Below are 26424 nucleotides of genomic sequence, written 5' to 3' on the forward strand. Positions count from 1 at the left end.
GGTTGCTTTCTGATGATCTTTACTTTTGGAATAAAAAAATCATTCAAAACAAAACATGTTTCCACTTCTCTATTAATTAGATTTGGCTGCATTTCCTTAAACGCTAAAAAGCTGTTCAGTTATAATGATAACTGGGGAATGTCAAAATATGGATTCACTTAATTACCTCATGATATACTGTAGCCTGTTTCTGTGAACCACAAATGTTGGTGAAGTCTTTGTGTAAACTGCTTTTTAAAAAAACACGTTCCAAGTTTACTACAGGGTGCTGAGAACTTGCTTTGGCGTGTATGAAATGAGCTCTCAATAACAAATGAGACTTCTGGAATTCTGGTCACATGTTTCTTGAGATCTCTTCTTATAAAATAATTAGCCTACAATTAGCATTTTTTATACATTAACCTTTTACACATTCGTTTGTTTAAAGAGCTCAGCTTCATCTTCCTCTGACTTTGGCATTACAGAAGGCAGCATATACAGTATTGAGCATGTTTACATAGAAATTATTTGTTCTAAAAAGCATTAAGGTAACGTATTGTAAGTGCTTGCAATCCAAATTATTATTAGTGCATTATTTCAGTGCATTTACCCACTGGTTAAACTGGATTATGGTTATGCTGGGGGTTTTTTCACCACGTTCCATGAGTTGCTAACTGATTAAGGATAAACTTTCTGTTAGTCTGAGTTTTTTCAGAGGATCTTGCATCCCTCTGTCAGTATAAGATCTAATTCATCAACCTTCATCTCTGAAGGAAATCAAGCAAGCATACACACATTAATGATGAAAGACAGACAGATTTTATGTGTGTTTGAATATGAATGATTCTGCCAAAGACAACCTTTTGATCTTTGACTCATCAGTTAATATTTGTAATGATATATAACAATTGCCAGATCATTTTACTGTACCTCCTCTTCATATAGAGCAAAATATCAGCTTGGGGTGTTTCCATATTGAGTTCATACAGAGTGAGGTTTAGGTCATTACCCAGAGGAAAATGTCATTGCATTCCATTTAGCTTTCAAGATTTTTCATATTCCTCCCAAAATGTCAATACAAATCAGTACAGTACAAATTGATAAAAATGACAATTGTTGAGACAACACTGTAATGCGAATTGTTCAGAATCTCCTGCTTTTTTATTGCGTTGAAAAGCAAGTCTCTTGCTTTATAATTGATTTGACTTTTGATTCTTCAATCTCGTCACAGTTTGGGGCTTTTAAATAACTTGTGAAACCCGTGTAAGCAACTGAGATTTAAGTAAAAGTCATCTGTCATGATCCTGCCTCACCTTGTCATGCTTTTCTAGTCTTGTAGCAGGGTCATGACAGCCCCACGTGTTTTGTGTGAGACACATGGCATTGTTTGTTTTGGCGTGCCATGTGTTCTCCTGTCTCGTCTCCTAACCCCGCCCCCTCGTTTCCTCGTTAGCTTCCCGCCAGTGTCTGATTCCCCACTCCTGTCCATTGTTATTATACCTGGTTAGTTTCCCTATTTTATGCCCTTGTGTTTGCTGTCCTGTGCTGGTTCATTTTGTATTATCAAACGTGTTAGAGGTTTACCTAGTAAGTCAAGTCAAGTCAAGTCAAGTCTAGTATTAATTCTAGTTTATTGTCTTGTCTAGTTAAGTCTGCTTTTTGTTTTTCCTTGTGCCATATAGTTTTCCCCCTCATGAGAAGTTTTGGTTCATGCTTTGTATAGATTTCTGTTGCCCTGTCTTTTCCCCATCATGGGTTTTTGTTTTGATTAAAAGACTTTCATACATTGTCTGCGCTTGGGTTCTGTTATCTGCAATCCCTGACCCTGAATCATCATTCGTTCTCTATTTATTCTCATTGCTGTCTAGTAGAAATAATTAAGACATTTAAGAGATCTCTTTTATAATTTGTCTTGCATATGGCTAGACAGAAAAAGTTGAAAGCACTACAAATAAACTTCTGTTATGATACTGTATAATGCACTAAACAGTACAGTCAGTGTGCACACCGGGCAGCTGTGGGATATTTCTCGTAACTGAAGTCATTTGATTGTACGACCTCTGCCACAAAATATTTTTAAGGTTTGTCAGCATCTTTCCACCAACACACGATAAGTACTGCTTGTGTGTTCTAGCATAATCTAATTCGGTTACTCCCGCGTTATACTGTTTGAACCGCTTTGGACGGGAATTTTAAGAACTCTGTCAACTCCCTGAGGTCCGGATCGTGGGTTAAATTGATAAAATGATCACCAGGCTGCCAAACTGAACACTAGATTAGTCTGTTTCACTTGCTTTCCCTGCAGACAGTGACTGACACTGAAATGAGGAACAGATGGAGGCCGCTCCAGAACACGACGTGTGGGAAGTCAGAACAAAGACATGAGAATGCTGGTCTGTGAATGTGTGTATGTGATGATAATACATAAACTACCAGACAGAAAAGTGGCCTTATCCAATTTTTGTATTCTTTTAATATTTTCCCTTAAGGTCTACTTAAATGTTAGTCTAGGTTTTGTGCATCAAAAGCTGTTTTTAATGACCGTAGTCCGTCTTTAAACCTTAGGAATGGAGTTTTTATAAACACCCTCAGTTGTGGTTGGCTGACCTTTTTGCATGCTAAATCAGAAACAATTTTTGCTCGCAGGTTGTTGGATTGCTGTTAGGTCCATTTCAGTTTCAGTAACAGCCTGCATCACATTGCAACAGGTTCACAAAACAATCTATGCTGAAATATGCCACACAAACGGCTTGTGTTCTTGATCCAGTATTGGGATGGAAACAACTTGTGTTGAACCTAATGATTTTGGAAGGGGTTAGTTTTAATAGATGGTCTATTTACGTTAGACAATGGAGAAGTTGGGCCTATGAAATCTAACATTAATAGCATCAGTGCTTTAACGTAGAAGTGTTAAAAGAGTCAGACCCTTAGATTCTTCTTTGTCCTTTTCATAGCATGTTAGTTTGGGATGGTTTAACATTAAGTTGCATAAATTAGGTTTGATCACAAGCAAATGGATTTTTTATATTTTATTGAAGATCATTTTCATAGATCATTTGCAGTTCAGGCAGCTGTGGCGTGTTTCACGTAGCTGACGTCATTTGATTGGATGACTTCTGCTGCAAAATATTTTTAAGACTTGTCAGATGCTCCCTACCAATATACAACTTTTACTGCTTGTCTGTTCTAACGCAGTCCAAGTCTGATTTGGAAACAACTCATGACCGGCTGACATCTTTTAAATCATTTCACCAGTGTTTGATATCACCATTATGGGTGCTGACATCGGACGTTCGTGTTATTTCTCTTGAACGCTCTTAAAAAAAAGGTGCTTCAAAAGGTTCTTCGATGCCATAGAAGAACCTTTTGGTTCCATAAAGAACCTTTAACATCTGAAGAACCTTTCTGTCCCCCAAAAGGTTCTTTCTGGCGAAAAAAGTAAGAAAGAGATGGTTCTTTACATTTACATTTACATTCAGTAAAATGGTTCTTTAAAGAACCTTTGACTGAATGTTCTTTGTGGAACCAAAAATGGTTCTTTTATGGCATTGCTGTGAAGAACCTTTTAAGTACCTTTATTTGTGTATATTAAAAGGGTCAGTCAACGACATTCTGAAAGCTCACTTGGGTTAAGGGTTAAAAAAACATTCTGGACCTTAAAAAGGAAGACAAAGGCCTGTCTATGACCCGATGTGAATAGTGTTTAGAATCAGGTTTTCTATGAGCAATTACAAAGGTTAAACAAGTTTGATCTCTCATGACTCTTCATTGCACAATATCTTTATAATACTTTAATGAAACAAGCTGGATGATTTCAACTGTTATTAGAAAGAACGAGGGCAGTAACCATCATAGACATTAAGAGGGATGCGTGTGTCACTACGTTCTGTCAATTATTACATTTTTATATTTAGTGTTTTATATTTGAACTTAAACAGAACATGTCGTTAATGCAAAAGTGAATAACATGTCAAGTTGCAACTTGCTAGTTACAAGTCGTTCTCCAAACTACATGAGAAATAACAACAGACCTAATGACAAGCACTCACTTAAATGAATCAACATCATATGAATCATCATATCATCAACAGATTGTAGGTTAAGCAAACTGCTGCTCGATAGCATCTGATGTGATGTACTGTGGAATAGATGAATGGGACTTCTTGCTCTGGAGGTCCAAACTCTGAGAATGAGAATCAGACGTCTGCTTTGTAGACTTGGAGAGGTTTTTAACTGGGGAGAGAGAGAGAGAGAGAGAGAGAGAGAGAGAGAGAGAGAGAGAAGAGGAAATGCAGCTGAGGTGCTTCCTACTCAGACTGTTCATAATGCAGCATTACAGCACCTTCTGTGCCCAGGGACCCAGGGCCAAAGCTCCTCCTTCTCTAAACGCTCTATTCTCTCTCTGACTCTCTCTTTCTTTCTTACTTTGTTTTAGTCTTTGCTTTGAACATTGAGAAGTTTCAGATTCCGGTTGATTTTACTATGCATATCAGCATGCATGCAGCAGTTTGTCTTTTGTTTTCTGTCTGTTATCTGGCTTTGATTTATTTCTGTGCAGAATTAAAAGGAAAGCAACAACTGGATTGAAATGTGTTCGGCATCATGGGTCACAAGTATGACCAATCGTCTTGACTCCTTTGTGTCTCATTCTGTAAATCTGCATATAATTGAAAAATGGTGAACAGCTGTATTTCTTAACCCTTTAAAGGTGGTAACATGTTTAGGGCAGGCAAGAACTGGCCTGGTTATGAAATACAGACGCAAGCTGTTTATTTTGATCTGATAAATAATAGGGGTCACTTAAAATAATAAAGTCTTGGCAAGGCACTGTTCTCTATTCTTTATTTATGCATGCAGACCTCTACATCACATTTCTGCGTATAGAGCATGTTTTCATAGATCTTGTTTTTAAAGCCAGTTTTTCCCTTTTTGTGACTCTTGAAAATAACAATATGCACTCTGAGTCTTTTCTAAACAGTGTCCTCGACCAGACCTGCCATAAATTTTATAATCCAAATTATGTAGTTCGTTGTGACACATTTGGGTCATTGCACGCTGCCTGGGAAAACACCTCGGTTGTTTAGTTTATGGCGTGCCATTAGTCTGATTTTGACAGATGGATATTTAGGAGAGTGAAAGCAGAGGTCTCTTGGTCTGGGTTTCGGTAAAAATCCTCAATATCTAATCTGATGCTCATCTCTCCAGCATCATAATGGAACATTCCATCTTCTAAGGGAGCAGACTTGCGTAACCTGCGATCGAATCCTTAATTTTTTACTGAACGCCGTAGATTCTGAAGGTAGAACTTTTGTAATAAAAAAGATCAAAGGAATCTGTCTTATGCAACCTAAGCGTGCTCTGATTTTAATTAAATCAAATCTGAGTCTGAGTGATGCTATTTTTCTAAAGCAAATCTCTTAAGATGCTTAAGGTTAATTGAATATTTTAATTTAAAATGAGAGTGATATGTTTCAATGAGTCAATCGTCAACAAAGGATGGCACAGATGTCTTACTGCATCTTTTTTTTCTGCAAATATAAGTGTTTTTTTTTCTCCAAATAATTCAAGAATAAGCAGTATAAGATAGTCAACCCAAACTGGTTAATTTAACTGTTCAGTCCCTAAACATCGGGTACAAAGTCTGGATGGACTCTTCTTTGCTATGATGGACAGCAGCCCATCAGTCACCATTTTAAGGCATATGAAAGTGTCAACATATAATAGTTGTACCAAAAAATAGGAGAAAACCAACCTATTTTACATAAAACACCCTCATTTTCATGTAGCCTACAGAGAACAGCGGAACTAATGTCAACAACCACATTTACATTGAATATGTCTGCACAGGTGTGTTGATAGAGTGTATGTTTTCTCTGAATGAAATATGACTCTCTATAGGGCTAAAATGGAACCACAGTGGCAGACAAATTAAGGCATTGTATGTTTCCTCAATAAGTCCTTTCAAAGATGGTACAATATCTAGGACAAACCAATTTGATCACACAATAAGTGTTGTCACGCTACATCTTTGCTTGAGAACTGAATAAGAAACGCTTCAAATAAATCGTCTAAATATGACACTGAGAGTTATGTTTGTCTCATGGGACCTTGTTAGTTTATGAACGCAGACGATATCACGTCGTCTGCAGTTTGTCCTTGTCTGTTGGTCCTTGGAGACGACACGTTAGCCAAAATATGATAGCTAACATAGCGTGACGTCATTTAGATCTAAAAGCGGTTTCGTTTGAAAGCTCCTAAATCCTATCCAAAATCCGTCCAACAGTGAAATATATGAGTTATCTCAGATTGACATACAGCGGCGGGATTTGGGAAGCAGATTTTGCGCAAAAGCAGATTCTTTCCAGACTTCGCGCGAGCGTAACGTACCTAACAAGACGTACCTGTATCGTTTCCAAAGTATGTGCGCGCGCGCAGAATGTCAAAAACAGGGCTATTGAGTTCATAAAGCAAAACAACGCTTTCGACAAAGGCTGCAGAGAGTAAAATGTTTTATAAAGTATTCACATTGTCTAATAAATAACCGGTTGAAAGGTATTATAAAGAAATATAAACGTGTTAACGAAATATATGTAGGTATCATGTAATACTTGATTCCATTGTTAAGAATTGTTAAGTTGAATATATTAAACCATAAATATATTTCACAAAAGAAAACGTAAGACTGCGGTTGTGTTCGTCATTTTAAGCATCTCTATCCACTGCGCTCTCGCGCCTCAGAGCGGATCTCGCATCTTGCGCAAGCCTCTGCATCTCTCTGAAACTGCTTCATGTTTCTCCTCCTCGGGACACTGAGTGGAGATTTGGACTTGAAGTCACAGTAGGGGAGGGCGGGAGTTTTCAGTGCTTCAGCACTGGTAGGCTACCGGCACATGACATTATAGGATGGAAATCATGTAATTCAGCCCCCTCAGCAGGTCCAGCTTTATATCCGAACCAGACTGACTGACATGTTCGTCCTGAACCGTATATAGGGCTTCTGTCCAGAAGCTCTCAAGTCATTAAAGCGAAAGTCGCGAGCCGGTGGATGTTATAGACACTGTGGATTTAGTTTTTGCGCATCATATTTTTTTCCTGAAGACTTTTTGCGAGATTTTTGTCAGCATAGAGGAAATACTGTTTTTTGTGTTTTTATTTGGATTGCACTTAACAACAGGTAAAATGCTTGGGTTTTCTGTGGATAGCATTTTTTTGTTTTAAATTTAAAAAAATGAACCATAGTTTTACTATAATAAATGTATAGCTTTTTTCATTATTTTTTGATTACCATTTGAATTACTGCATTACTGTAACTATATCATTGTTAAACTATGGTTACAATAGTAAGACCATGGCAAATTTAAAACAAAATTAAAAATGGTTTATTAGCTATTGAAAGGGTTAGCTAAACTTTCCAGACCATTAAACAATGGTTTTTCATTAGAATATGTATCAAAAAACATTTATCACTGTTAACAAACAGTTCAATTTCTTAATTTTGTTAAAACAGTTAATGACTTTTATTTTAAAAACTCATAAACAACGCATTATTGCGTTTTAAACTTAAAAAAATAAAACAGGTTTTATAATTATTTAGTTCATAAGCATGTAATAAAGTGTTGGTTTCTTATTGAGAGTTTGTTTTTATATTGTGTATTTTGAAGGCGTTATGATACTCAGGAGAAGTCATTGCTTGCTGCCGTTGTTGTTGCTGTGCATCAGTGCTCTACCTCAAGGTAAATTGATGATGCACACCTGTTCTTAAACTGAATATTTATTCTATAAACAATATTTCTGTTGTTGATGACGTTTACCCTTGTTCATACATTTTACACAAAGCCAGTTTACTCATTTTTCCATGTGCTTCTAAGAACATCTGTGTTTGATTCATTAACAAAGAGTTTCTATGATGTTCAAAGTTCAAAACCGGATGATGCAAGATCTTGCATAATCATGTCATTAAATATATTATGTGTTCTCATGTAAACATCTGCGCTTTGTTGAAATTGAATCAGCTCAAATGCAATGTTCTGTTGACTCGTTCAAAGATGGCCATGTGGAAGATGAATCTGCCTTCGACCTTTTCAAAACCAGCGGCATCGGCCGAAAGACGATTGGTGCCAAGCTCTTCAAGGGCCATGATTGGAGCTCACCGGCGTACCGTTTCATCCGTTTTGACCACATCCCTGCTGTGAAAACTCCAGCCCTCCATCAGATCCTGAAGCAGATTCAAAACAATGAGGGTTTTGTGTTTGTGGCCACTATACGACAGGACAAGGGCTCCAGGGGAACCCTGATCGGTTTGGAGAATTCCAGCGGGAGCCGACAGTTTGAGATTCTGTCCAACGGACGCGCCAACACTCTGGATCTGATCTACTTGGTTAAGGGATCTCAGAATGTTGTGTCCTTTGAGGATGTGGATTTGTCTGATTCACAGTGGAAGAACGTAACGCTGTACATTCACGGAGAGAACGCTCACCTTTATGTAGGCTGTAGCCTCATTGACAGTGTGATTCTGGATGAGCCTTTCTATGAGCACCTGCGACCAGAGGGCAGTCAAATGTATGTGGCTAAAGGATCTATCAGGGAAAACCACTTTAGGGTAGGACTTGTTCTTCTGGATGAACATCATCTTTTATATATGCTTTTTACTGTGGGTATCCCTGCATGATGATATATTAATATATCATTTGTTTTATCAAACGAGTGACAAATGAGTGTTTATACTTTCTTACACTATATTTACATGTTACATGGGAAAATTATATAATAATTAAAATACTAATATTTCTGTAAATCTAATCATGGTCATTTTTAACTGGTTGATTAATTTAAAAGGCTTGATAGCAAAGCACCATTTAAAGAAATCACTTATTCAGATTACTGTAGATTCAGCCTTGATATACTATATTTTCATCATTGTTGTTTTTCCGAAGAAATGTTGTAAATGTATTCAGTTTGGCATGACAATGGACTGACAAAGTTACAATTTCGGTCATCTTACAGGGTTTACTACAAAATGTGCAGTTCATTTTTGACACACCAGTCCAGGATATCCTAAAACACAAAGGATGCGAGATTGCCAAACCTGGTAAGAATCTAATCATATCTTTTAAAAGAAAAGAATAAACCATAAATGACTAAATCTGAATGGGAAAACCACAGAAGTTCTTGCAATATCTTACAAAACGTTCACCTGTGGCATCTGCTTGGGCTTCATTTTGTGTGAGAGGGAGGTTTCGGGGATGTGATAATGTATGGACGTCTGAACGTTCCAAGCTCTAGTGGATTTTTGCTGAGGTTCCTGGTCAAATTTGTTTTAAGAGGGTTGGTATGTTTTCCGTTGGATTCCGTTTTCATTTCAGGCTTCTTTGGCTCTCACCTAAGTGGGTCACGAAATCTGCAGATCAGAGCTGTGGAAATTTCTGACCGTATTACATCATGTTTATGGGAAATGCTCGTGTTAGTCTAGTGGTTTAAGGGTCAACTAATGTGCACATGCCACGAAGTTAAAAACGGTCATAGGAATATACATTGGCGGGGCTTTTGTATGTCATACGCTTTTTGGGAGTGTGGAAAAAGTTCATACTTACATCAATTTTTGTACACACAAAGGGTGAGATCATGAACTGGTTTGTGGGGCTGGTATGTGTATTATGGTATGTGCTTTGGTTTTCTTGGTTGCACTCTCATGGAGAGAAGAGTGCTTGGATAGTCTATTTTACCAGTAAATAATCACATCCCTGGATCACATCCCCTTTTGTGCTGAAGTTTTAGACCATGACAAAGCTGAGCCTTGTGTGAGTTGTAAGGGTGTGAGCATTTCTGTCGCACCACCTCACTTCTTAATTATAATTGAATAAGTATGCATAGGATATGCAGAGTAAAAAAAAAACCTTCCATTTCCATCGCCAACACAGATACGTGCCAACTGCAGCAAGATCGGATGCCAATGCAGAGGTCCCTATAAACTCACCAGTGCCCCAGTTTAGGACTGCCACGTATTACTGAATAAAAGGCGAACTGCACAAAAGTCTGCCTAGAAAGTCTCCGAAACAGATGCACACAAACACACACTTATTTTCCCAGCAATGACTGAAACCCCCAAGAGATTTGAACGAGTTCAGCAGTGTTTAACAACTGCAAACCCTGCATGAATCTCACAGGGACCTCGGAAGGTAACAACATGGCTCCCTGATTTACTGTCTCTTGTCTTCCAATAATCTGGAGAAAATTTACACAAATGACCCCAAATGGCTGGAGATATCTAAGGGGAGGTTTCGCATGGACGGCATTCCTCTGCTGTTGCGTATATCTCTAACACCCTTTTCTTTTTCCTTAGACGTGCCTTGAAAAATCAATGGTTTTTTAAATGTTACTTCTGAGCGGCTTCTGCACATTCATTATATTTAAGTCAGAAGGGTGGGATTTGGGATAGAATTATATATCTGAAAGCGTGGGGTGTGGAGTATGCTTCACGCATCTCTTAAGGCTAAAGTGTGTAATTTTGTCAATGTTAAAATACTCCTCCATTTATCTTTTATAATATCTTTTATCCCAGTGTCAGATGCAGAAATAACTATAAGTCACAGGCTAATTATAGTGAAATGCTTGAACACTGTGTGACTGCTGCAATGGCATGAGTTTGGGAAGGGACATGCATGCTGTGTTTTAGCATAAATTCTGACCTTAAAGTGATAGTTCACCCGAAAAGGAAAATTCTGTCATCATTTACTCACCCTCTTGTCATTTCAAACCTGTATGACTATCTTACGCATGCAGAACACAAAAGAAGTTATTTTGAAGAATGTTGGTAACGGGCACCCATACACTTGCATTGGCTTCGTGTCCGCAATAGAAGTGAATGTGTGCCGCCGCTGTTCGGTTCCCAACTTTCTTCAAAATATCTTCTTTTGTGTTCTGCAGAAGAAAGAAAGTCGTAAAGGTTTGAAATGACAAGAGGGTGAGTAAATGATGACTTTTGAGATTTTAAGACCAAGATTAAGTTTAAGTCTGTTTGATCATTCTAAGTTTCGTGACAATGACCGGCTGCTGTCTTTTCTCTTTTAGAGGACGTAAACGTGGTAAATGAGAGAATAGAGACTGTGCCTGTGGGTACAGCCATCTCCACCAACTTCATCACACAGAAAGAGAAGTTGGCCTCAGAGATGTGTGAGCGTTCCTGTGAGGAGCTCAGCACTATGTTCCAGGAGCTCAAAGGTCTCCGTATCGTCGTAGGCAACCTCATCGACGGCTTACAGAAAGTGGTAAAGTTGTGTTTTTTGATCAACGGAATTGTTCACCCCAAAATAAAAATTCTGTCATCATTTAATCCAAAACCAATTTTTTTTTACTTTTACTTGTTTAAGATGGTCACCAATCTATAATATAATGCTATTAAAACAATGCTATAATATTACCTGTACAATATTTATGAAATATGCCAAGTACTTTCCGTCCTTTCTCTTCAAAGAAATTCAACAGTACACATTACACAACACGCCTCACATCTGTGTGAACATTGTAAACCCCACCATTCACGAACAACAACAACACTTGCTTTTGTGTGTGTTCTGACTGTGCCTGTGTGCGTGTGTGTGTTGGTCAGTGGCCAACCTGTGATTCAGAGAATTTTATTACAGATTATAAATTGGATTATGGTGCTTCAATTGAAAAAGAAAGTCTAAATAGAACCATTAAAGGAAGAAATGGAGGCAGTGGAAAACGGGAATATGTGGGCGAGGATTTTATGATTTGTTTTTTTTAGGGAGATAGGAAGTGTGAATAGGAACCGAATCGTGTCTGGTAGTGTTTAAACAGCCTCTTTATCCTCCACTGGGAGCTTCCCGGCGATGAGGGAATCTGGGTATAATCTCTAGGAAATCCAGCCGCTGGATGCTGCGGGTCCCTGAGGCTCTTCCAGACCGTGTGGTGTTCTGTTTCAGAGCTTCGTAGCCACTGCCTCAGATTGGTGTTCTCTTATACATGCACGGATTAATTCATCAGAACAGACGGATTTGTGTTGCATTTTCTGTTGTTGTACATACTTGTGCGCTTCAGCAATTGAAATCATATTTTCCGCCCATTCATTTCTGTATGTTTTCTTTTGCTCTGACCCTCTTCTCTGTGTTTCTTCTGTGGAGGATTTCAATTGGAGGGTGGTGTGAAATTCTTTTGCTAATAGTTCTCAGGTCTGCTCTTGTACTGCTCAAAGCTTGCTCTTTCAGCTCAGGACACTTAATAGATCCTGGAGATGTTTTCCCCAAACTCCTTTGAAGACATTTTCATAATAAAAAGCACCTCTTTTAAGTGCATACACAATATAAAGTAAATGTTCCACGATTTAAATCACCTCTCTTTATCTACACGTGGAAGACAGGAGTATTGCCTGCTCGTAAAATGTTGTCCATCTGTCTGTGCTGCTGTGCATCTGTCGGTCAGACTGAGGAGAACACCGTGATGAAGGAGGTGCTGGGGAACATGAAGAACATCAAAGACAAGCGCATGTGCTGGCAAGACGGCCGACTTTTTGAGGATAAGGAGGACTGGGTCGTGGACAGCTGTACTAAGTGCACCTGTCAGGTAGGAAGAACTGATGAATGGAAGAGAGAGCGAAAAGAGATCGGCTTTTTGTTCTGAATGCTGAATTTGTTCTTTATGTTTTCTGCAGGAATCAAAGATTGTGTGCCATCAGATCACATGTCCTCCAGTAGCCTGTGCCAGCCCAACTTTCCTGGATGGAGAGTGCTGCCCGGTGTGCCTGCGTGAGTAGAGTTTCTGATGTCTCTCTGAGACCAATCCTTTCTCTTTGCTCTTTTTGTCTGCTTTATTTTAATCACACAATGCAAGCGTTTATTCTCACTATATTCAAACAAAAACAAAGCACGTTTGATGCGTTTTGGCCATCCATTTACATGTCAATGGTGTTTGGGGGCCTGAAAATGCTAACTTAAAAAAATGGGCTTTATGGAATGCAAACTACAAAAATGTGAATTTGTGAAAACGATGACATCATGCGCATTACATGTTCAGTCTTTAATGCACAAGTACTTGACAGGTCTGTAATCTTTCTTTACAGTGACATTTTGAACAGGATTGTTTTGACAATGAATGTTGTTGGATTTTTTTAAGAACGGAAAGGAAAAGTTTCAGTTTTCAGTGTTTCAGGCGACAAGTTTGCGATTACTGCCCTCTCCCCTCCATTATAGCTTCATGTCTTACGCTGAAAAGTTTAAGAGTATCTAGAAGCGCATAGCATACACTGCTAATGCTAACAGACATTAACAAAACACTACAAAAGCTTTGATTTCATTTCTGATTGTTTCATTTACATTTATTCATTTAGCACACAATTTCATCCAAAGCGACTTAGAAATGAGGGTTAAAAAATGACAAACCTACAAAATTGATGACTTGTCAAATGTAACATTTTCTCAAAGTCGTCTTGTCATTTTTGTGATATTAACATTACTGCATGTGTAAAATTATTTCACCACAACAAAAGTAACAAAGTTCTTCACGCAGTTTACTGTTGCGCTCAATTTTACAGCTTATTGCAACATGTGTCTGTTATGCCGCACAGCTTTTACGTTTTCAGTCTAGATGACCTCAAGCCTTTGTGGTGTGACTAATGTTGAGTTTTAAAAATACATAACTGCTTTTGTTTTTATTGTGTTTCTTGTGTTGGCCAACCGCACATTTTTATTAGCCATGAGTTACAAGCTTTACTATATGTTCCCATCCTCTGAAGTGGCTCGAGAAAGATGATGTTGTATGTACAGTAACTTCAAATGTACAGTATGTTGCCTTTGCTCTTTAAATATAGCAGCAATGGGGAGGTCACACTAAACCATACACTAAACATACTTGTGTGTTTACAGCTAAAGACAGCGAGGATGGCTGGTCCCCCTGGTCAGAATGGACGGAGTGTACCGTCACGTGTGGAACGGGCACACAGCAAAGAGGCAGGTCATGTGATGCCACTAGTAACCCCTGCAGCGGCCCTTCCATCCAAACCCGCAGATGCAGTCTGGGAAAATGCGACAGCCGTGGTGAGACAGGTTTTGCTTTACCATACAGTAAATTACTCTCAACACCTGCTGTTTGGTCATCGACAACCAAGTCTTAATGGGACAGTTCACCCAAAAATAAAAATTCTCTTATCATTTACTCACCCTCAAGTTGTTCTAAATCTGTATAGATTTCTTGTTCTGATGAACACAGAGAAAGATATTTGCAAGAAGGCTTGTAAGCAAACAGTTCCCCATTGACCGCCATAGTAGGAAAAATGACAGTGTTAGTCAAAAGTACCCCAGAACTGTTTGCTTTCATACATTCTTCAAAATATCTTCTTTTGTGTTCGACAGAACAAAGAAATTTCTGTATTTGGTCAAATACTGTAGAAGTTATGAGTCTGCATTGACCTAATGTGACAGTAAGTTTCAGTTATTTCTCACAGTATCGGTCTTGTGAGAACGGTGGTCATTCCACCCTTTCGCTAAATATTCATATTATTCTTGGCGTGAGACAGTTGATACAGCATTGTGAGGTTAAATATTGCTATCCTGAATCCTGAAATCAAATTTCCCCCACCCTCAGAACATCAGAGATCATTGCAATGATAAAAAATGATGCTTTTCTCTCTAATGGTCTCTGTAGGCCGGGTGAAGGGTGTGTGTTTAAAATAAAACGAGAGGTCTGCAATACAGCTGTCTTCTAAACAGATGTTAAAATATCATAAAAAGTGGTGAAGAAAAAAGCACGTTTAGCCAGACTGTAGCTGTCTGTTTATTTCCAGCCACATTCCCTGACTCTGTGTGAACAGACAAAGAATTGCACATTTCAGGCTGAGGTTTACATAATGTTTTAAATTTAATTTCAGCAAAATCACTTATTACAAGTCATGTGATACTGACGGTACCTAATTTTGTGGCAATCAGAAGTTTTTTGTATTTTCAGTATCTGTTGTATATAAAGTGTGTGCTAATAGATAAACACATCAGAGAGTTGAATGAACTGGTATTCTTTACTCTCTGTGAACTTCTAATGAATGTCATGTAGCTCTTTGTGGTGTGCCAATGCAAAATCTGTCTTCTAACTCTGGCTTACGGTTGACTTAAATGCGTTTTATAACTGACAGATGTTAGCAGCTGGTCTCTTGGATAGCAGTCGACAAACTGCCTGTGTCCTTCGGCAAAACAAAAACATGAAATAGGAAAGCTCTGAATTCTATACATCTCCCCTTTCTCTTACAACTTTTAACAAAAGATCTGTGGTTATGTTTGCAGCTACCGAGAAAAGTAGACTCGTCCGTAATCATTCATAAGCAAATACATCTAGTGCATATGACTTACAGTTATCTCTTTGACTTTCTTTATAGTACGTCAAGATGGAGGTTGGAGTTTGTGGTCCCCCTGGTCGTCTTGTTCGGTAACCTGTGGGGAGGGGCAGATCACACGAATCCGTCACTGTAACGCCCCCGTGCCTCAGCTGGGAGGAAAGGACTGTGAGGGCAATGGGAGAGAGACACAAAAGTGTGAAGCCAAACCCTGTCCACGTGAGTATAAATCATTCGTTTCTATGAAATCTTGGTTGTTAAGATACTAACTAAACTTTCTTCTTCTCATATAGTTGATGGAGCCTGGGGCCCGTGGTCTCCTTGGGCGATCTGCTCCATCACCTGCGGAGGAGGAACGAGAAGTCGAACGCGCGTGTGCAACAGTCCTCGGCCGCAGTACGGCGGCAAAAAATGTCAAGGAGAATCTAGAGACACTGAAGCCTGTAACAAACACGACTGTCCTGTGGGTATGTTCACATCTGATATTTCTCGCTCACTCTCGGACTTTTGCACTCCATTTCCATCTACATATGTTGCAACTGTGTGCCACTACATAATAATGTTTTTTTATATAAAGAGTACATATCAAACTCCATTTAATGACTAATCTATGATATATCAATCCTTTACATATAATCTGCAGTAGGACGAATACATGGAAACTTTGAGTTGGGCAATGTTACTTTGACCATCTGACTTTAGATTTCTACTGCATGAACATTAAGTGTAATATCTCTCTCATCCTTCTTTTCTTCATCAGATGGTTGTCTCTCTAACCCATGTTTTGGGGGTGTTGACTGCACTAGTTCCGCCGATGGCTCATGGGAGTGCGGGCCCTGCCCTGTCGGTTTCCGTGGCAATGGAACATTCTGTGAGGATGTTAATGAGGTACAAAGAACAGAGAGATTTAAGACAAATTAAAAATGGCGTATTTGAATGTTTAACATACCATTTTGGGTTTTCTGTTCTATAGTGTGACATGGTGCGTGACCTGTGCTTCAACTCTCAACTGTGCATCAACACAGACCCGGGCTTCCACTGTTTGCCTTGCCCTCCTCGATACAAAGGCACTCAGCCTTTTGGAATGGGAGTGGAGGCTGCCAAGCAAAATAAACAGGTCAGTTATTCAGTCATTAGGCAAATTTGATCGATTGTTGCAGAAGATTCAATCTGCTGACTTTTCAGTCTTGTGTATCCAGACTTTTGATTTATGACATCTGGTCCTTACTGCAGTTTTTTTCTGAAAGCATCCACTTAGACGGGACATGATCACCTGTAATGTGCCCAAACCCAAACACTATTTATTTTGGAGGTTTATCTAAAATAGGGCCGTATAAAAAACACCGGAAATAGCTGGGTTTTGTGATAAGAATGTTGGTAGCAAACTGGTAGAATGGTACTGAATGTTTTTTTAACACCAAAATGAAAATGATTTGATCATTTATTCACCCTCATGTCATTCCAAACCTGTATGATTTCTTTGTTCTGCAGAACACAAAATAAAATATTTTTAACCAAATAACACGGGACCCATTGACTTTCATGGTATGGACACAAAACCACCGAGACATTTCCCTAAATATCTACTTTTGTGTTCTACAGTCATAAACAGGCTTTAATTGACATGAGGGTGAATAAAGGATGAGAGAAACTTTATTTTGGGGATAAAAATGCCTGTTTTGGGGGATTTTAACATGAATATTTTTGCATTGTAAAACTATAGTTTGAGATTTAAAGTGATAGTAGTTCACCCAAAAATGAAAATTCTGTCATCATTTACTCACCCTCTTCTCATTTCAAACCTGTATGGCTTTCTTACACCAACGCTGATATTTTGAAGAATGTTGTTAACCGTACCCATTCACTTGCATTGGTTTGTGTCCATACAATAGAAGTGAATGGGTGCCGATGCTGTTCGGTTACCAACTTTCTTCAAAATATCTTCTTTTGTGTTCTGCGAAAGAAAGAAAGTCATTGAGGTTTGAAATGACAAGAGGGTGAGTCAATGATGACAGAATCTTCATTTTTGGGTGAACTATCACTTTAAAAATGTATTCTTCATTTGCACAGTCTAAATGCCAGATTTACATTTCACAACTAGTTGTATATTTATATAGCTGTGTATGTGACATAAAAATATCAAATCTTAAAATTTATACCTAGGTTGGTCCCTGTAGGTGTATCGTGAATCCATTTGGACAGAGCTTGTGTGCTAAATGAAAAAATCTCCCCACTGCCGCAGCACATACCGGTGGCCAACCATATGGATCTGTCTCTCACTCAGGCTTTGTTCCCATTCCTCCATGGTCAACCAGTTTTAAAGAATTCTTGGAGAACTAGCTGTTTTGCTGTTCTGCCCAAAGATTTCATAACGTCCAATCTAATAAGTTTGTCACTGACATCCAGCTTCCCTTGCTTTGATCCAGAGCCCTGGAGTAATAAACTGGGGCTGAACAAGTAAAAAGAGGCTGAAAGAAATGATTTCAGTGTTCCAGCATATTTTACAGCTGAGATACTCTGATTTTTAAACAAACACGGTGGTTCAAAGCTGAGATCATTCAAGGTATAAAATGATAACTATTTTAGTTTAACAGTATATACAGCACAGTTGAGAAACAAATCATTATTTTTATACATATATATGGTGTTATTGATAGTCATTGTGTTAAATGACGTTTGTTCATTCTTCTGCAGATTTGTGAAGCAGAGAACCCCTGCAAGGACCAAACCCACAACTGCCACAGGTCGGCTGAGTGTATCTACATGGGCCACTTCAGTAACCCCATGTACAAATGCGAGTGTAAAATCGGCTATGCCGGGGACGGCCTCATCTGTGGCGAGGACTCTGACCTCGACGGCTGGCCCAATCAGAACCTGGTGTGTGGAGCCAACCAATCATACCACTGCAAAAAGGTAACAGACATTCTCTAATTTTCTGTGTCTGCAAATCAAAACTGGCGATAACTAAAACCATTTCATTTGCAGGACAACTGTCCCAACCTTCCAAACTCGGGACAAGAAGACTTTGATAAAGATGGTCAAGGAGACGCCTGTGACAAAGATGATGATAATGATGGAATTCTGGATGAAGGGGTACAACAAATCCCTATAATTGTATGTTTTCCAATCTGCAATCTACAGTATAGATGTTAATGTCTCACTCTTTCTGTTGTGTTCCAGGACAACTGTCCTCTACTGTATAATCCCAGGCAGTTTGATTATGATAAGGATCTTGTGGGCGATCGTTGTGATAATTGCCCGTACGAGCACAACCCCACTCAGATTGACACAGACGGTAATGGTGAGGGAGATGCCTGTGCGGCGGACATCGATGGAGACGGTGAGAAACTGCCAGCTGTGTTTCCATAGCAACCACCAAATAACCATTACTCATACACCTGACAATGCTCATATACTCATTTTTAAGTGGCCAGTTCTGATATATAACTGGAGACATATGTGATATAAACATAACAAAATAGAAATTCTGTCATCATTTACTCACCTTCGAGTTGTTCCAAATCTGTATACATTTCTTTGTTCTGATAAACACAGAGAAAGCTATTTGGAAGAATGCTTACAACCAAACAGTTCTTGGCCACCGTTGACTACCATAGTAGGAAAAGTTACTTAATCATTTTTTTCTTCTGTTGAACACAAACGAAAATATTTTGAAGAATGTAGGACAGCAAACAGGTCTGGGGCACTTTTAACTACCATTGTAATTTTTCCTACTATGGTAGTCAATGGGGGGCAAAATCTGTCTGGTTATAAGTGTTCGTCCAAATATCTTATTTTATACAGGTTTGGAACAACTAGAGAATGAATTATTCATGACAGAATTTTCATTTTTGTGTGAACTGTCCCATTAAAATTCACTAAAAACACAACTGCATTGGGCGTTGATAGATTTTGGTACTGTCAACCATGCAAGCACAGTTACTCTCAAAATACCCAAATACCGGTCCTAGTTCGGACAGTTTGAACATTACCAGGTCTCTTGTCTAATGCTAACATTACTGTTTTTGTGTGTTTTCCAGAGGTTCTGAATGAACATGATAACTGCCCTTACATGTACAACAGTGACCAGAAAGACACAGATATGGATGGAGTGGGTGACCAATGTGATAATTGCCCTCTGCTGCACAACCCTGACCAGGTACATATAGATCCCTTGCCATATAACCTCTACTAAAAAATATATATATATTTTTTTTTATGTGATAACCTTGATTTTTATCAAAGTTTTCATGCGTCTTGTCATGCTGTCCGTCTTTCACATTGCTGTCGGATGACTTTATGTCACTCCTTAGGTTTGATTTTGTTGAAATTCAACAGACACTGGACTGGAATGACAACAATATATCTAGAGATGCTGATTAAAGGAAAATTTGGAATGGTATTTTACGTTTTTCCACAGGTGTATGATATTGCTTAATGCTATGCAGTTTAAAATTAAAGTTACCAGAAGGTATATATTTCTGGATTGGAGAAGTGTGATAAAAGATAAACGTCTTAATGAGGTTGTGCTGCCAAAAAGTAGAAAATAATGCTTTATTCTGTAGTTCAAATGTAAGATTTGATAAGAATGACTCAGCAGCATTTTAATGTATTTGTACTGTTTTACCAGTCGGACTCTGATAATGACCGAGTTGGTGACCAGTGTGACAACAATCAAGACATTGATGAAGACGGACACCAGAACAACCTGGATAACTGCCCGTACATACCCAACGCCAACCAGGCTGACCACGACAAAGACGGCAAGGGAGATGCTTGTGATTTCGACGATGACAACGACGGGATCCCTGATGAGAAAGACAACTGCAGACTGGTGTCCAACAAAGATCAACTGGACTCTGATGGTAAATTATTGTATTGCATGGATTATGGTTGGATGTAACTTAAAACAGCTCAATGAGATTCTCTGTATTTTAAGACATTGTGGGGAAAAAGTTCAAACACAAACATTTCCAGTTTTATTAATTCTAAATTTATACAGAATCCGGGCAGGAGTGTAAAACTTGCAGTGATTTCTAACTGCTTCCCGTTCTGCTTGCTCCCAGGAGATAAAAAATGAAATTTCTTAAAAGTGCAACCAGCTGCATGCCTGACTGTACAACTGTAACAATCTGATTATGAATGAATATGAAATGTGCTGTGATCGACATTTCCCATTTAGTTTATTTTTTAACTCATTTGATCTTGTACACCCTCAGGGGACGGAAGAGGTGATGCCTGCAAAGACGATTTTGACAACGACAGCATTCCTGACATTCTGGACGTGTGCCCTGAGAACAACGCCATCAGCAGCACCGACTTCCGGAAGTTTCAAATGGTGCATTTGGACCCTAAAGGAACAACCCAAATTGACCCCAACTGGGTGGTCAGACACCAGGGCAAAGAGTTGGTTCAGACTGCCAATTCTGACCCTGGTATTGCTGTGGGTGAGTATGAGATCATTCAGAACAGCCCTATGGTCTTTATTTTAACTTCTCGTTCACTAATTGCTCTTCAATGTTTTTAATCCCTCCCAAGGCTTCGATGAGTTTAACGCTGTGGACTTCAGTGGCACTTTCTACGTCAACACCGATAGAGATGACGACTATGCCGGGTTTGTGTTTGGCTACCAGTCAAGCGGACGATTCTACGTGGTTATGTGGAAGCAGATTACTCAGACGTACTGGGAGGACCAGCCTTCCAAAGCGTTTGGCATCTCCGGGGTGTCTCTGAAAGTGGTCAACTCCACCACAGGCACCGGAGAGCATCTGCGCAATGCCCTGTGGCACACAGGAGACACACCTGGACAGGTGAGGCTAACACTCTTCTGTATCACCTTTGCTTGCATTCGTAAAAAGCTCTTCGCGAACTAATTCTTGCGTATGATCCGACAGGTCCGAACGCTGTGGCACGACCCCAAGAATATCGGCTGGAAGGATTATACCGCTTACAGGTGGCATCTCATCCACAGACCCAAAACAGGCTTCATTAGGTGAGCAGCAGATGTTCTATACACCCATAATCTTATGAAAAGTGTGCAGAGTTGATAGATCTGTGTTCTTTGTCTCCAGGGTTGTGGTTTATGAGGGGAAACAGATCATGGCGGACTCTGGCTCTGTTTATGATAAATCATATGCAGGGGGGAGATTAGGATTGTTTGTGTTCTCCCAAGAACTTGTTTACTTCTCTGATCTTAAGTATGAATGTCGAGGTGAGTAGATTTCAATTGTACCACGTTTTGCGAGTAATGTGCATTTCTCTAAATTCACATCAAGGATGATAACAACTATAAAATTAGATGATAAAAATATCTTAATAATCCACTTGAGTAGAACAATAACCAAACAGAGGAACGATGATATTGTGATCACTTTCAGAGCAATTGCTTTCAATAAAACATCCTATAACGACTATATCAAATACTATTCAGTACACACGTGCCTACTTGTTGACTGCCATTGGTCAAGGATGCACTAACAACATTTTCTTTTTTTGCCTTTCAGATAACTGAGCAAGAACAGAAATGGAACCTGTAAGAGACTTTAGCACAGTTACACACTTACACACAATCTGACAAAAACCAAAGACTTTGAAGGACACAATGAAACACACCCCAATCATATTGAGCCTAGCAAATCTATAGGGATTAATCATATAGCTAGTTTTAAAATAGGTCATTCTCATTACAGATCATATCCAAAAGTACTTTTTTGGTATTCACAAACGTTCATCATCCATATTCTGACAACTTAATCACCGTTCTGCTTTCCTTGCACAAGATTTTTGGACTTCCTGTGTATTTTTACATTATGCAGAATTCTTTTTTGTTGTTGTATACATCTTTTTCTACAACCCTCGATTCTAACAGGGGCTTCGGGTTTGATCAGCATATAACTGTTTTAGAGACCTTTGAGATGAAGATGTTTATATTAAGACTGTATCATAATTACTTGTGTAAAGTATTTATATGACTCTTGCAATTCAGTATCAAGTTTGTGTCTAGTTTATTGCGATGCTTTCAGAACCTAGACATTGTAAATACTAATTTATTTGTTTACACTGACAACATTTGATTGTTGCAGATTTTTTTAATGCTGAGCTTTTAGACGTTCAATTTTAGACTTCATGCCTGTGCAGTTTTGTATCATTCAAGACTTGACAGTAATGTTTTGAAATGTGAGTTTTGAGTTATGGTTTGTTGTTGTCCCTAGTCACACTGCATTTGTTACATTTATCCTAAATGTGCTGGTCCTTAAACACTACTTTCTTTAGTTTCCTTTATTACATTTCTCAGATGAACAGAATAAACAGAGTAAAAATTTAATAAGACTAACAGTTTGGTGTGAGACACATATGAATATGAAGATAAATGTCCATTGTGTTGTTCTATGCTCAGATCACTTTAGCCTGAAAATATCCATGTGTTTTCTATTTTTGCTTTTAGATTTTTTTACTGTCATTATAATATTGCATTTTTTTTTTTAAGTGCAATACCTTTGATTTGTATGCAACATTCCAAAAACCCTCAACATAAAAAGTTTTAAAAATTTTGAAATTTTACATATTTTCCATGTACAATGTCAAAAAAAGTTAATTTCATGGAATCTTACTTTTTTACATAAATTTTTAAATATGACAGAAAGACAGCAAATTTACAAGAAAAATGGGGGAAACGTGTAATTTTACAGGGAAATTTTATTTTAAAACTTTTTTATACATTATTTTGAAACATTATTTTATTTTTTACAGTGCTTGCGAAGTTGTCTACATCTGTTATTCTCACAATTTTTGAGATTGTTCTTAAATAAAGGTTAACACACACATTTTCCATATTCTGAAATTGTACAGTAGTTTCAAAGTATTGTTTTTCTACTAGAACTAAATGAAAGTGTTTAAATTGTCAAAAATGGCAAAAACCTAGACAATATTCAGCTACATGTTTTCTCACGGTTCACGTTGCATTTATTATGCCAGGCCTTTGTAAACCCAATTTTTTCCTTCATTTTAAAGGTTCCAAGTCTATTGTGATCTCCAACAGACACACTCATATAAAGTCTCCTGCAAAACACCAAATGACGTTTGCGACTTCCAGCTGCTCTACAGAAGAAGCCAAGATACCATTGATATGTTGTAAATGCGGTTAGTCCAAAGAGCGCTTTAGCAAGCCAGGATCTGGCTTTGAGAGATAAACAAGATAGACTACTGTCATTTTTAACCAAAGGAAGAGGCACGAGGCCAGACTCTTTAAGTATACCAATCTTCAGAAATGAAACAATAATGTTTTCTCTTACAGTACCTGGGTTTCCTCACGGACCATAAGTAAGACATTACAGCGATCTTTTCCAGAATCAACTGTTCTTTTTCGAAACCACTTGCACCATATGGTATAAATTAATAGTTGTGTTTTTAAATCTTCCTCTTTCACATGTTGTTTGAATGCACAGAACACTAAATTGGCTAGTTTCATTTGCAGTTTGTTAATGGTGTTGTAATGTTTGTTTAGTAGCACTCAGTATCTCAATCATTTACCGAACAAAATACCTAAACAAACACACACCGTATGTGGCTTTCTAAGTGAGCCGTAATCCTCAAGCGAGCAAGAGACCATTTGGTAAATATTAAGATAAATGAGTCTTTAATTGAAGCTGACTGTGAAATTTCTCACTGAATGACGTTCGGTTAGCAAGTGCTGTCAACCAAAAAATATAAATGTTAACAAGTGTGGCCCTGCACCACAGGCACCCAGAACTTACTCTAGCCTGAGCCAGCTTTCTATGGAAACAACAACAATTTTTGCAGTGAAACACAAGAGAAAGAATATGCATTTTTTTCACGTGACTGTAATAACAATAGAATATTGTATTTAAATCTAGCCTTTCTTTAAACATTTACCCTTTCAGTTGCTGTTTTTAAACTGACCTCTCTCTAACATGGCTGATATTAAATACAGCTGTCGGATGATTCTTTAAATTATCTTTCTATTAAATAATCTTTCACTTTTGCTCCCTTTTGGCTTACGGCTGCATTGTGATGCAAGACCATGAAATGCTCTGTTCTGGTTTATAGACTAGACAATAGCACTACACTGCGCCTCCCAAATGACGTTTCGATTATTTTTCTTTAAGCCATAGAAACCATCTCGCTTATGATGTCAGCTACGATCCTCATGTTATTACAGAATAAGAAAGGTCAAATGCGGAGTGCAACGTTTCAAAGGCTGACTGGGCGCTTTCATTTTATTGAGTTAAAAGTAAATATTGTGTCTACGCTTGACATTGCTAGTTGATTTTCGGTGTGCTGTGAGAAATATTTGCTTGTCTGGGTGCAAAGATCAGCGAGCTTTCAACGAGCAGTACTGGTCGGAGTGGGAAACGTCTTTCTCACAGTTCAGAATAATCACATGTGAATGTGAGGAACATGGAGTAGTTTCCATCAGAACGGGCCGGAAGTTCAGTATCCTAGGAGGCAAATAGCCCATGGACATATGAAATATGCAACTGTCACTGCATTTATTCATTCGATGGCTCTGCCATAGTCGCTCGATTACGTAACAACACACAGGAGTTTATCTTTGACATTCAGATTTGGTACATCGAGGGTGTTGAAATGTCTTGTACTCACTGCTCTCACACGTTGGCCTTCTCAAGTTATCAACAGAGCTTATTGAGTTATAAATCTAATAATGAATCAATGCATAGAGGTCATGCTCTTGGACAAGAACAGAACTGCATGGACGTTTGTAAATTAGTTCTCTTATGGCGTGGCATGCCAAAACCCTTGATACAAGCGATGGGAGCGTTTGCCTTCACAGCATGGGAGCCAGACCTCCCACTGTGACAAAACCACAGTTTTACACAACCTGCTGCTAGATTGCATTTTGTGAGTCCCCCCACTGTCTGATGTTGCCATTTAAGCATTAAACATCTTTTATGTTCTGAAACGTAAGCTGAATGAATCCAAAATCTGAAGGAAAACAAATAAACAAAATCTGCATCATTTTACATATTAATCTTTATATTATTTTATATCAACAGCTAATATGCAACAGCCACCATCTGTACTGAGTTTATAATAATACAATAAGAATTTGAAAAATATGTTAAAAGTTCACAGTCTGTACTGTAAGTTTTGTGGGTGCTATTATTATCGACATCTACAAAGAAAACATAATCCATATTTTTAGATTATGTATTTTGCCCTGCCAACTAATTAAGAGACATTCTACAGTTTTATCTGCACTTACGTGTAATACATATAACAGCCTAGCAATAGCACACTAGGTCAGTAAATCAGACGACAACAAATGAAAACCATCACTGGTTGCAGATGAACTCAATGAACTCAACAAACCTGCACAACACTGTCAAGGGAAACCACTTTTTTCCAGTGTTACGGAGGCCAGAAGATCATCTGTGCAATACTGACCTCTACTGGAAAATATATATTATCCAATCATTAGAGTCAATGTAAGGTTAAAATTATAAGCTTGCACCTCCAGAGAAAAAAGCTTGTAAATAGTTATTTTCTGGCGCATTACACGGGTAAAACGGTCACTCTTGTTAGCACGAAATCAGCTATAACTTTTATTACAAACATAATTCCTGTTTTCTCACTCTTTGTGATGGAAATAAATCTGTTGAATTTTATATTGTAGATCAAAATGTACAAACCAATCACATGGGCACAGGCCTTTTTATGAAGGTGCTGACCTTTAGAGGGACTTTTTGAGACGCGTGTTTACAGATCTCGTGGACTGGACTCTTGAGTAATGAGTAATCTCTTGAGTAATCACTTTGAAACATGTCACTAAAAATATCATAATGTCTGCGCAATCACCATCACAGAGACCAAGAACATTCCTAAATCACTTATCAAAATAAATAAATAAATGTAAACTGCTCACAACACAGAACACACTGTACAGTATGTTGCATATATCGGTGCATTTAGGGCAATGGTTTTTGGAACATCGAATGGTTCATTTAATGGTAATTTACTATGATAAATGTACACGTACTATAATCATGGATTTAGCCTTTTCCACATCGATTTCTTTTCCAGTTGGCTGTTCCTGGACGTGCCGTGTCATGCGGAAATGACGTCCATAAACG

The 26424-nt window shown here is 38.4% G+C and overlaps 1 protein-coding gene and 2 long non-coding RNA genes across 3 annotated transcripts; 1 reads left to right on the forward strand and 2 right to left on the reverse strand.

Annotated features, from left to right (window-relative positions):
- The first annotated feature begins 6820 nt into the window (after window positions 1-6820).
- thbs2a (thrombospondin 2a) lies at window positions 6821-23278 on the forward strand. The gene is made up of 22 exons (XM_057341467.1): window positions 6821-7153; window positions 7641-7712; window positions 8025-8578; window positions 8983-9067; window positions 11047-11243; window positions 12418-12558; window positions 12647-12740; window positions 13857-14027; window positions 15356-15532; window positions 15607-15780; window positions 16074-16201; window positions 16287-16430; window positions 18008-18226; window positions 18299-18406; window positions 18494-18653; window positions 19354-19472; window positions 19944-20178; window positions 20533-20760; window positions 20852-21123; window positions 21208-21305; window positions 21385-21524; window positions 21817-23278. Exons 2-22 carry the CDS (start codon window positions 7646-7648, stop codon window positions 21822-21824), a joined length of 3519 nt encoding a protein of 1172 aa, XP_057197450.1. The 5' UTR covers window positions 6821-7153; window positions 7641-7645; the 3' UTR covers window positions 21825-23278.
- LOC130558841 (uncharacterized) lies at window positions 14847-15695 on the reverse strand. The gene is made up of 3 exons (XR_008963504.1): window positions 15584-15695; window positions 15330-15479; window positions 14847-15163 (listed from the first exon to the last, which is right to left on the reverse strand). It is a non-coding gene; the product is annotated as an uncharacterized LOC130558841 (long non-coding RNA).
- LOC130558840 (uncharacterized) lies at window positions 16088-26422 on the reverse strand. The gene is made up of 3 exons (XR_008963503.1): window positions 26331-26422; window positions 16305-16410; window positions 16088-16182 (listed from the first exon to the last, which is right to left on the reverse strand). It is a non-coding gene; the product is annotated as an uncharacterized LOC130558840 (long non-coding RNA).
- Window positions 26423-26424: the final 2 nt, after the last annotated feature.

The sequence above is a fragment of the Triplophysa rosa genome, linkage group LG9, assembly GCF_024868665.1.
Source record: "Triplophysa rosa linkage group LG9, Trosa_1v2, whole genome shotgun sequence".
Classification (NCBI taxonomy): Eukaryota; Metazoa; Chordata; class Actinopteri; order Cypriniformes; family Nemacheilidae; genus Triplophysa; species Triplophysa rosa.

Excerpts from the sequence above, each read along its gene's own strand:
- thbs2a (XM_057341467.1), top strand. The coding sequence starts at position 7,646 with ATGATACTCAGGAGAAGTCATTGCTTGCTGCCGTTGTTGTTGCTGTGC. Across the intron at positions 12,741-13,856 it reads GTGCTGCCCGGTGTGCCTGC|CTAAAGACAGCGAGGATGGC; the intron begins GTGAGTAGAGTT and ends GTGTGTTTACAG. Across the intron at positions 20,179-20,532 it reads AGATCAACTGGACTCTGATG|GGGACGGAAGAGGTGATGCC; the intron begins GTAAATTATTGT and ends GTACACCCTCAG.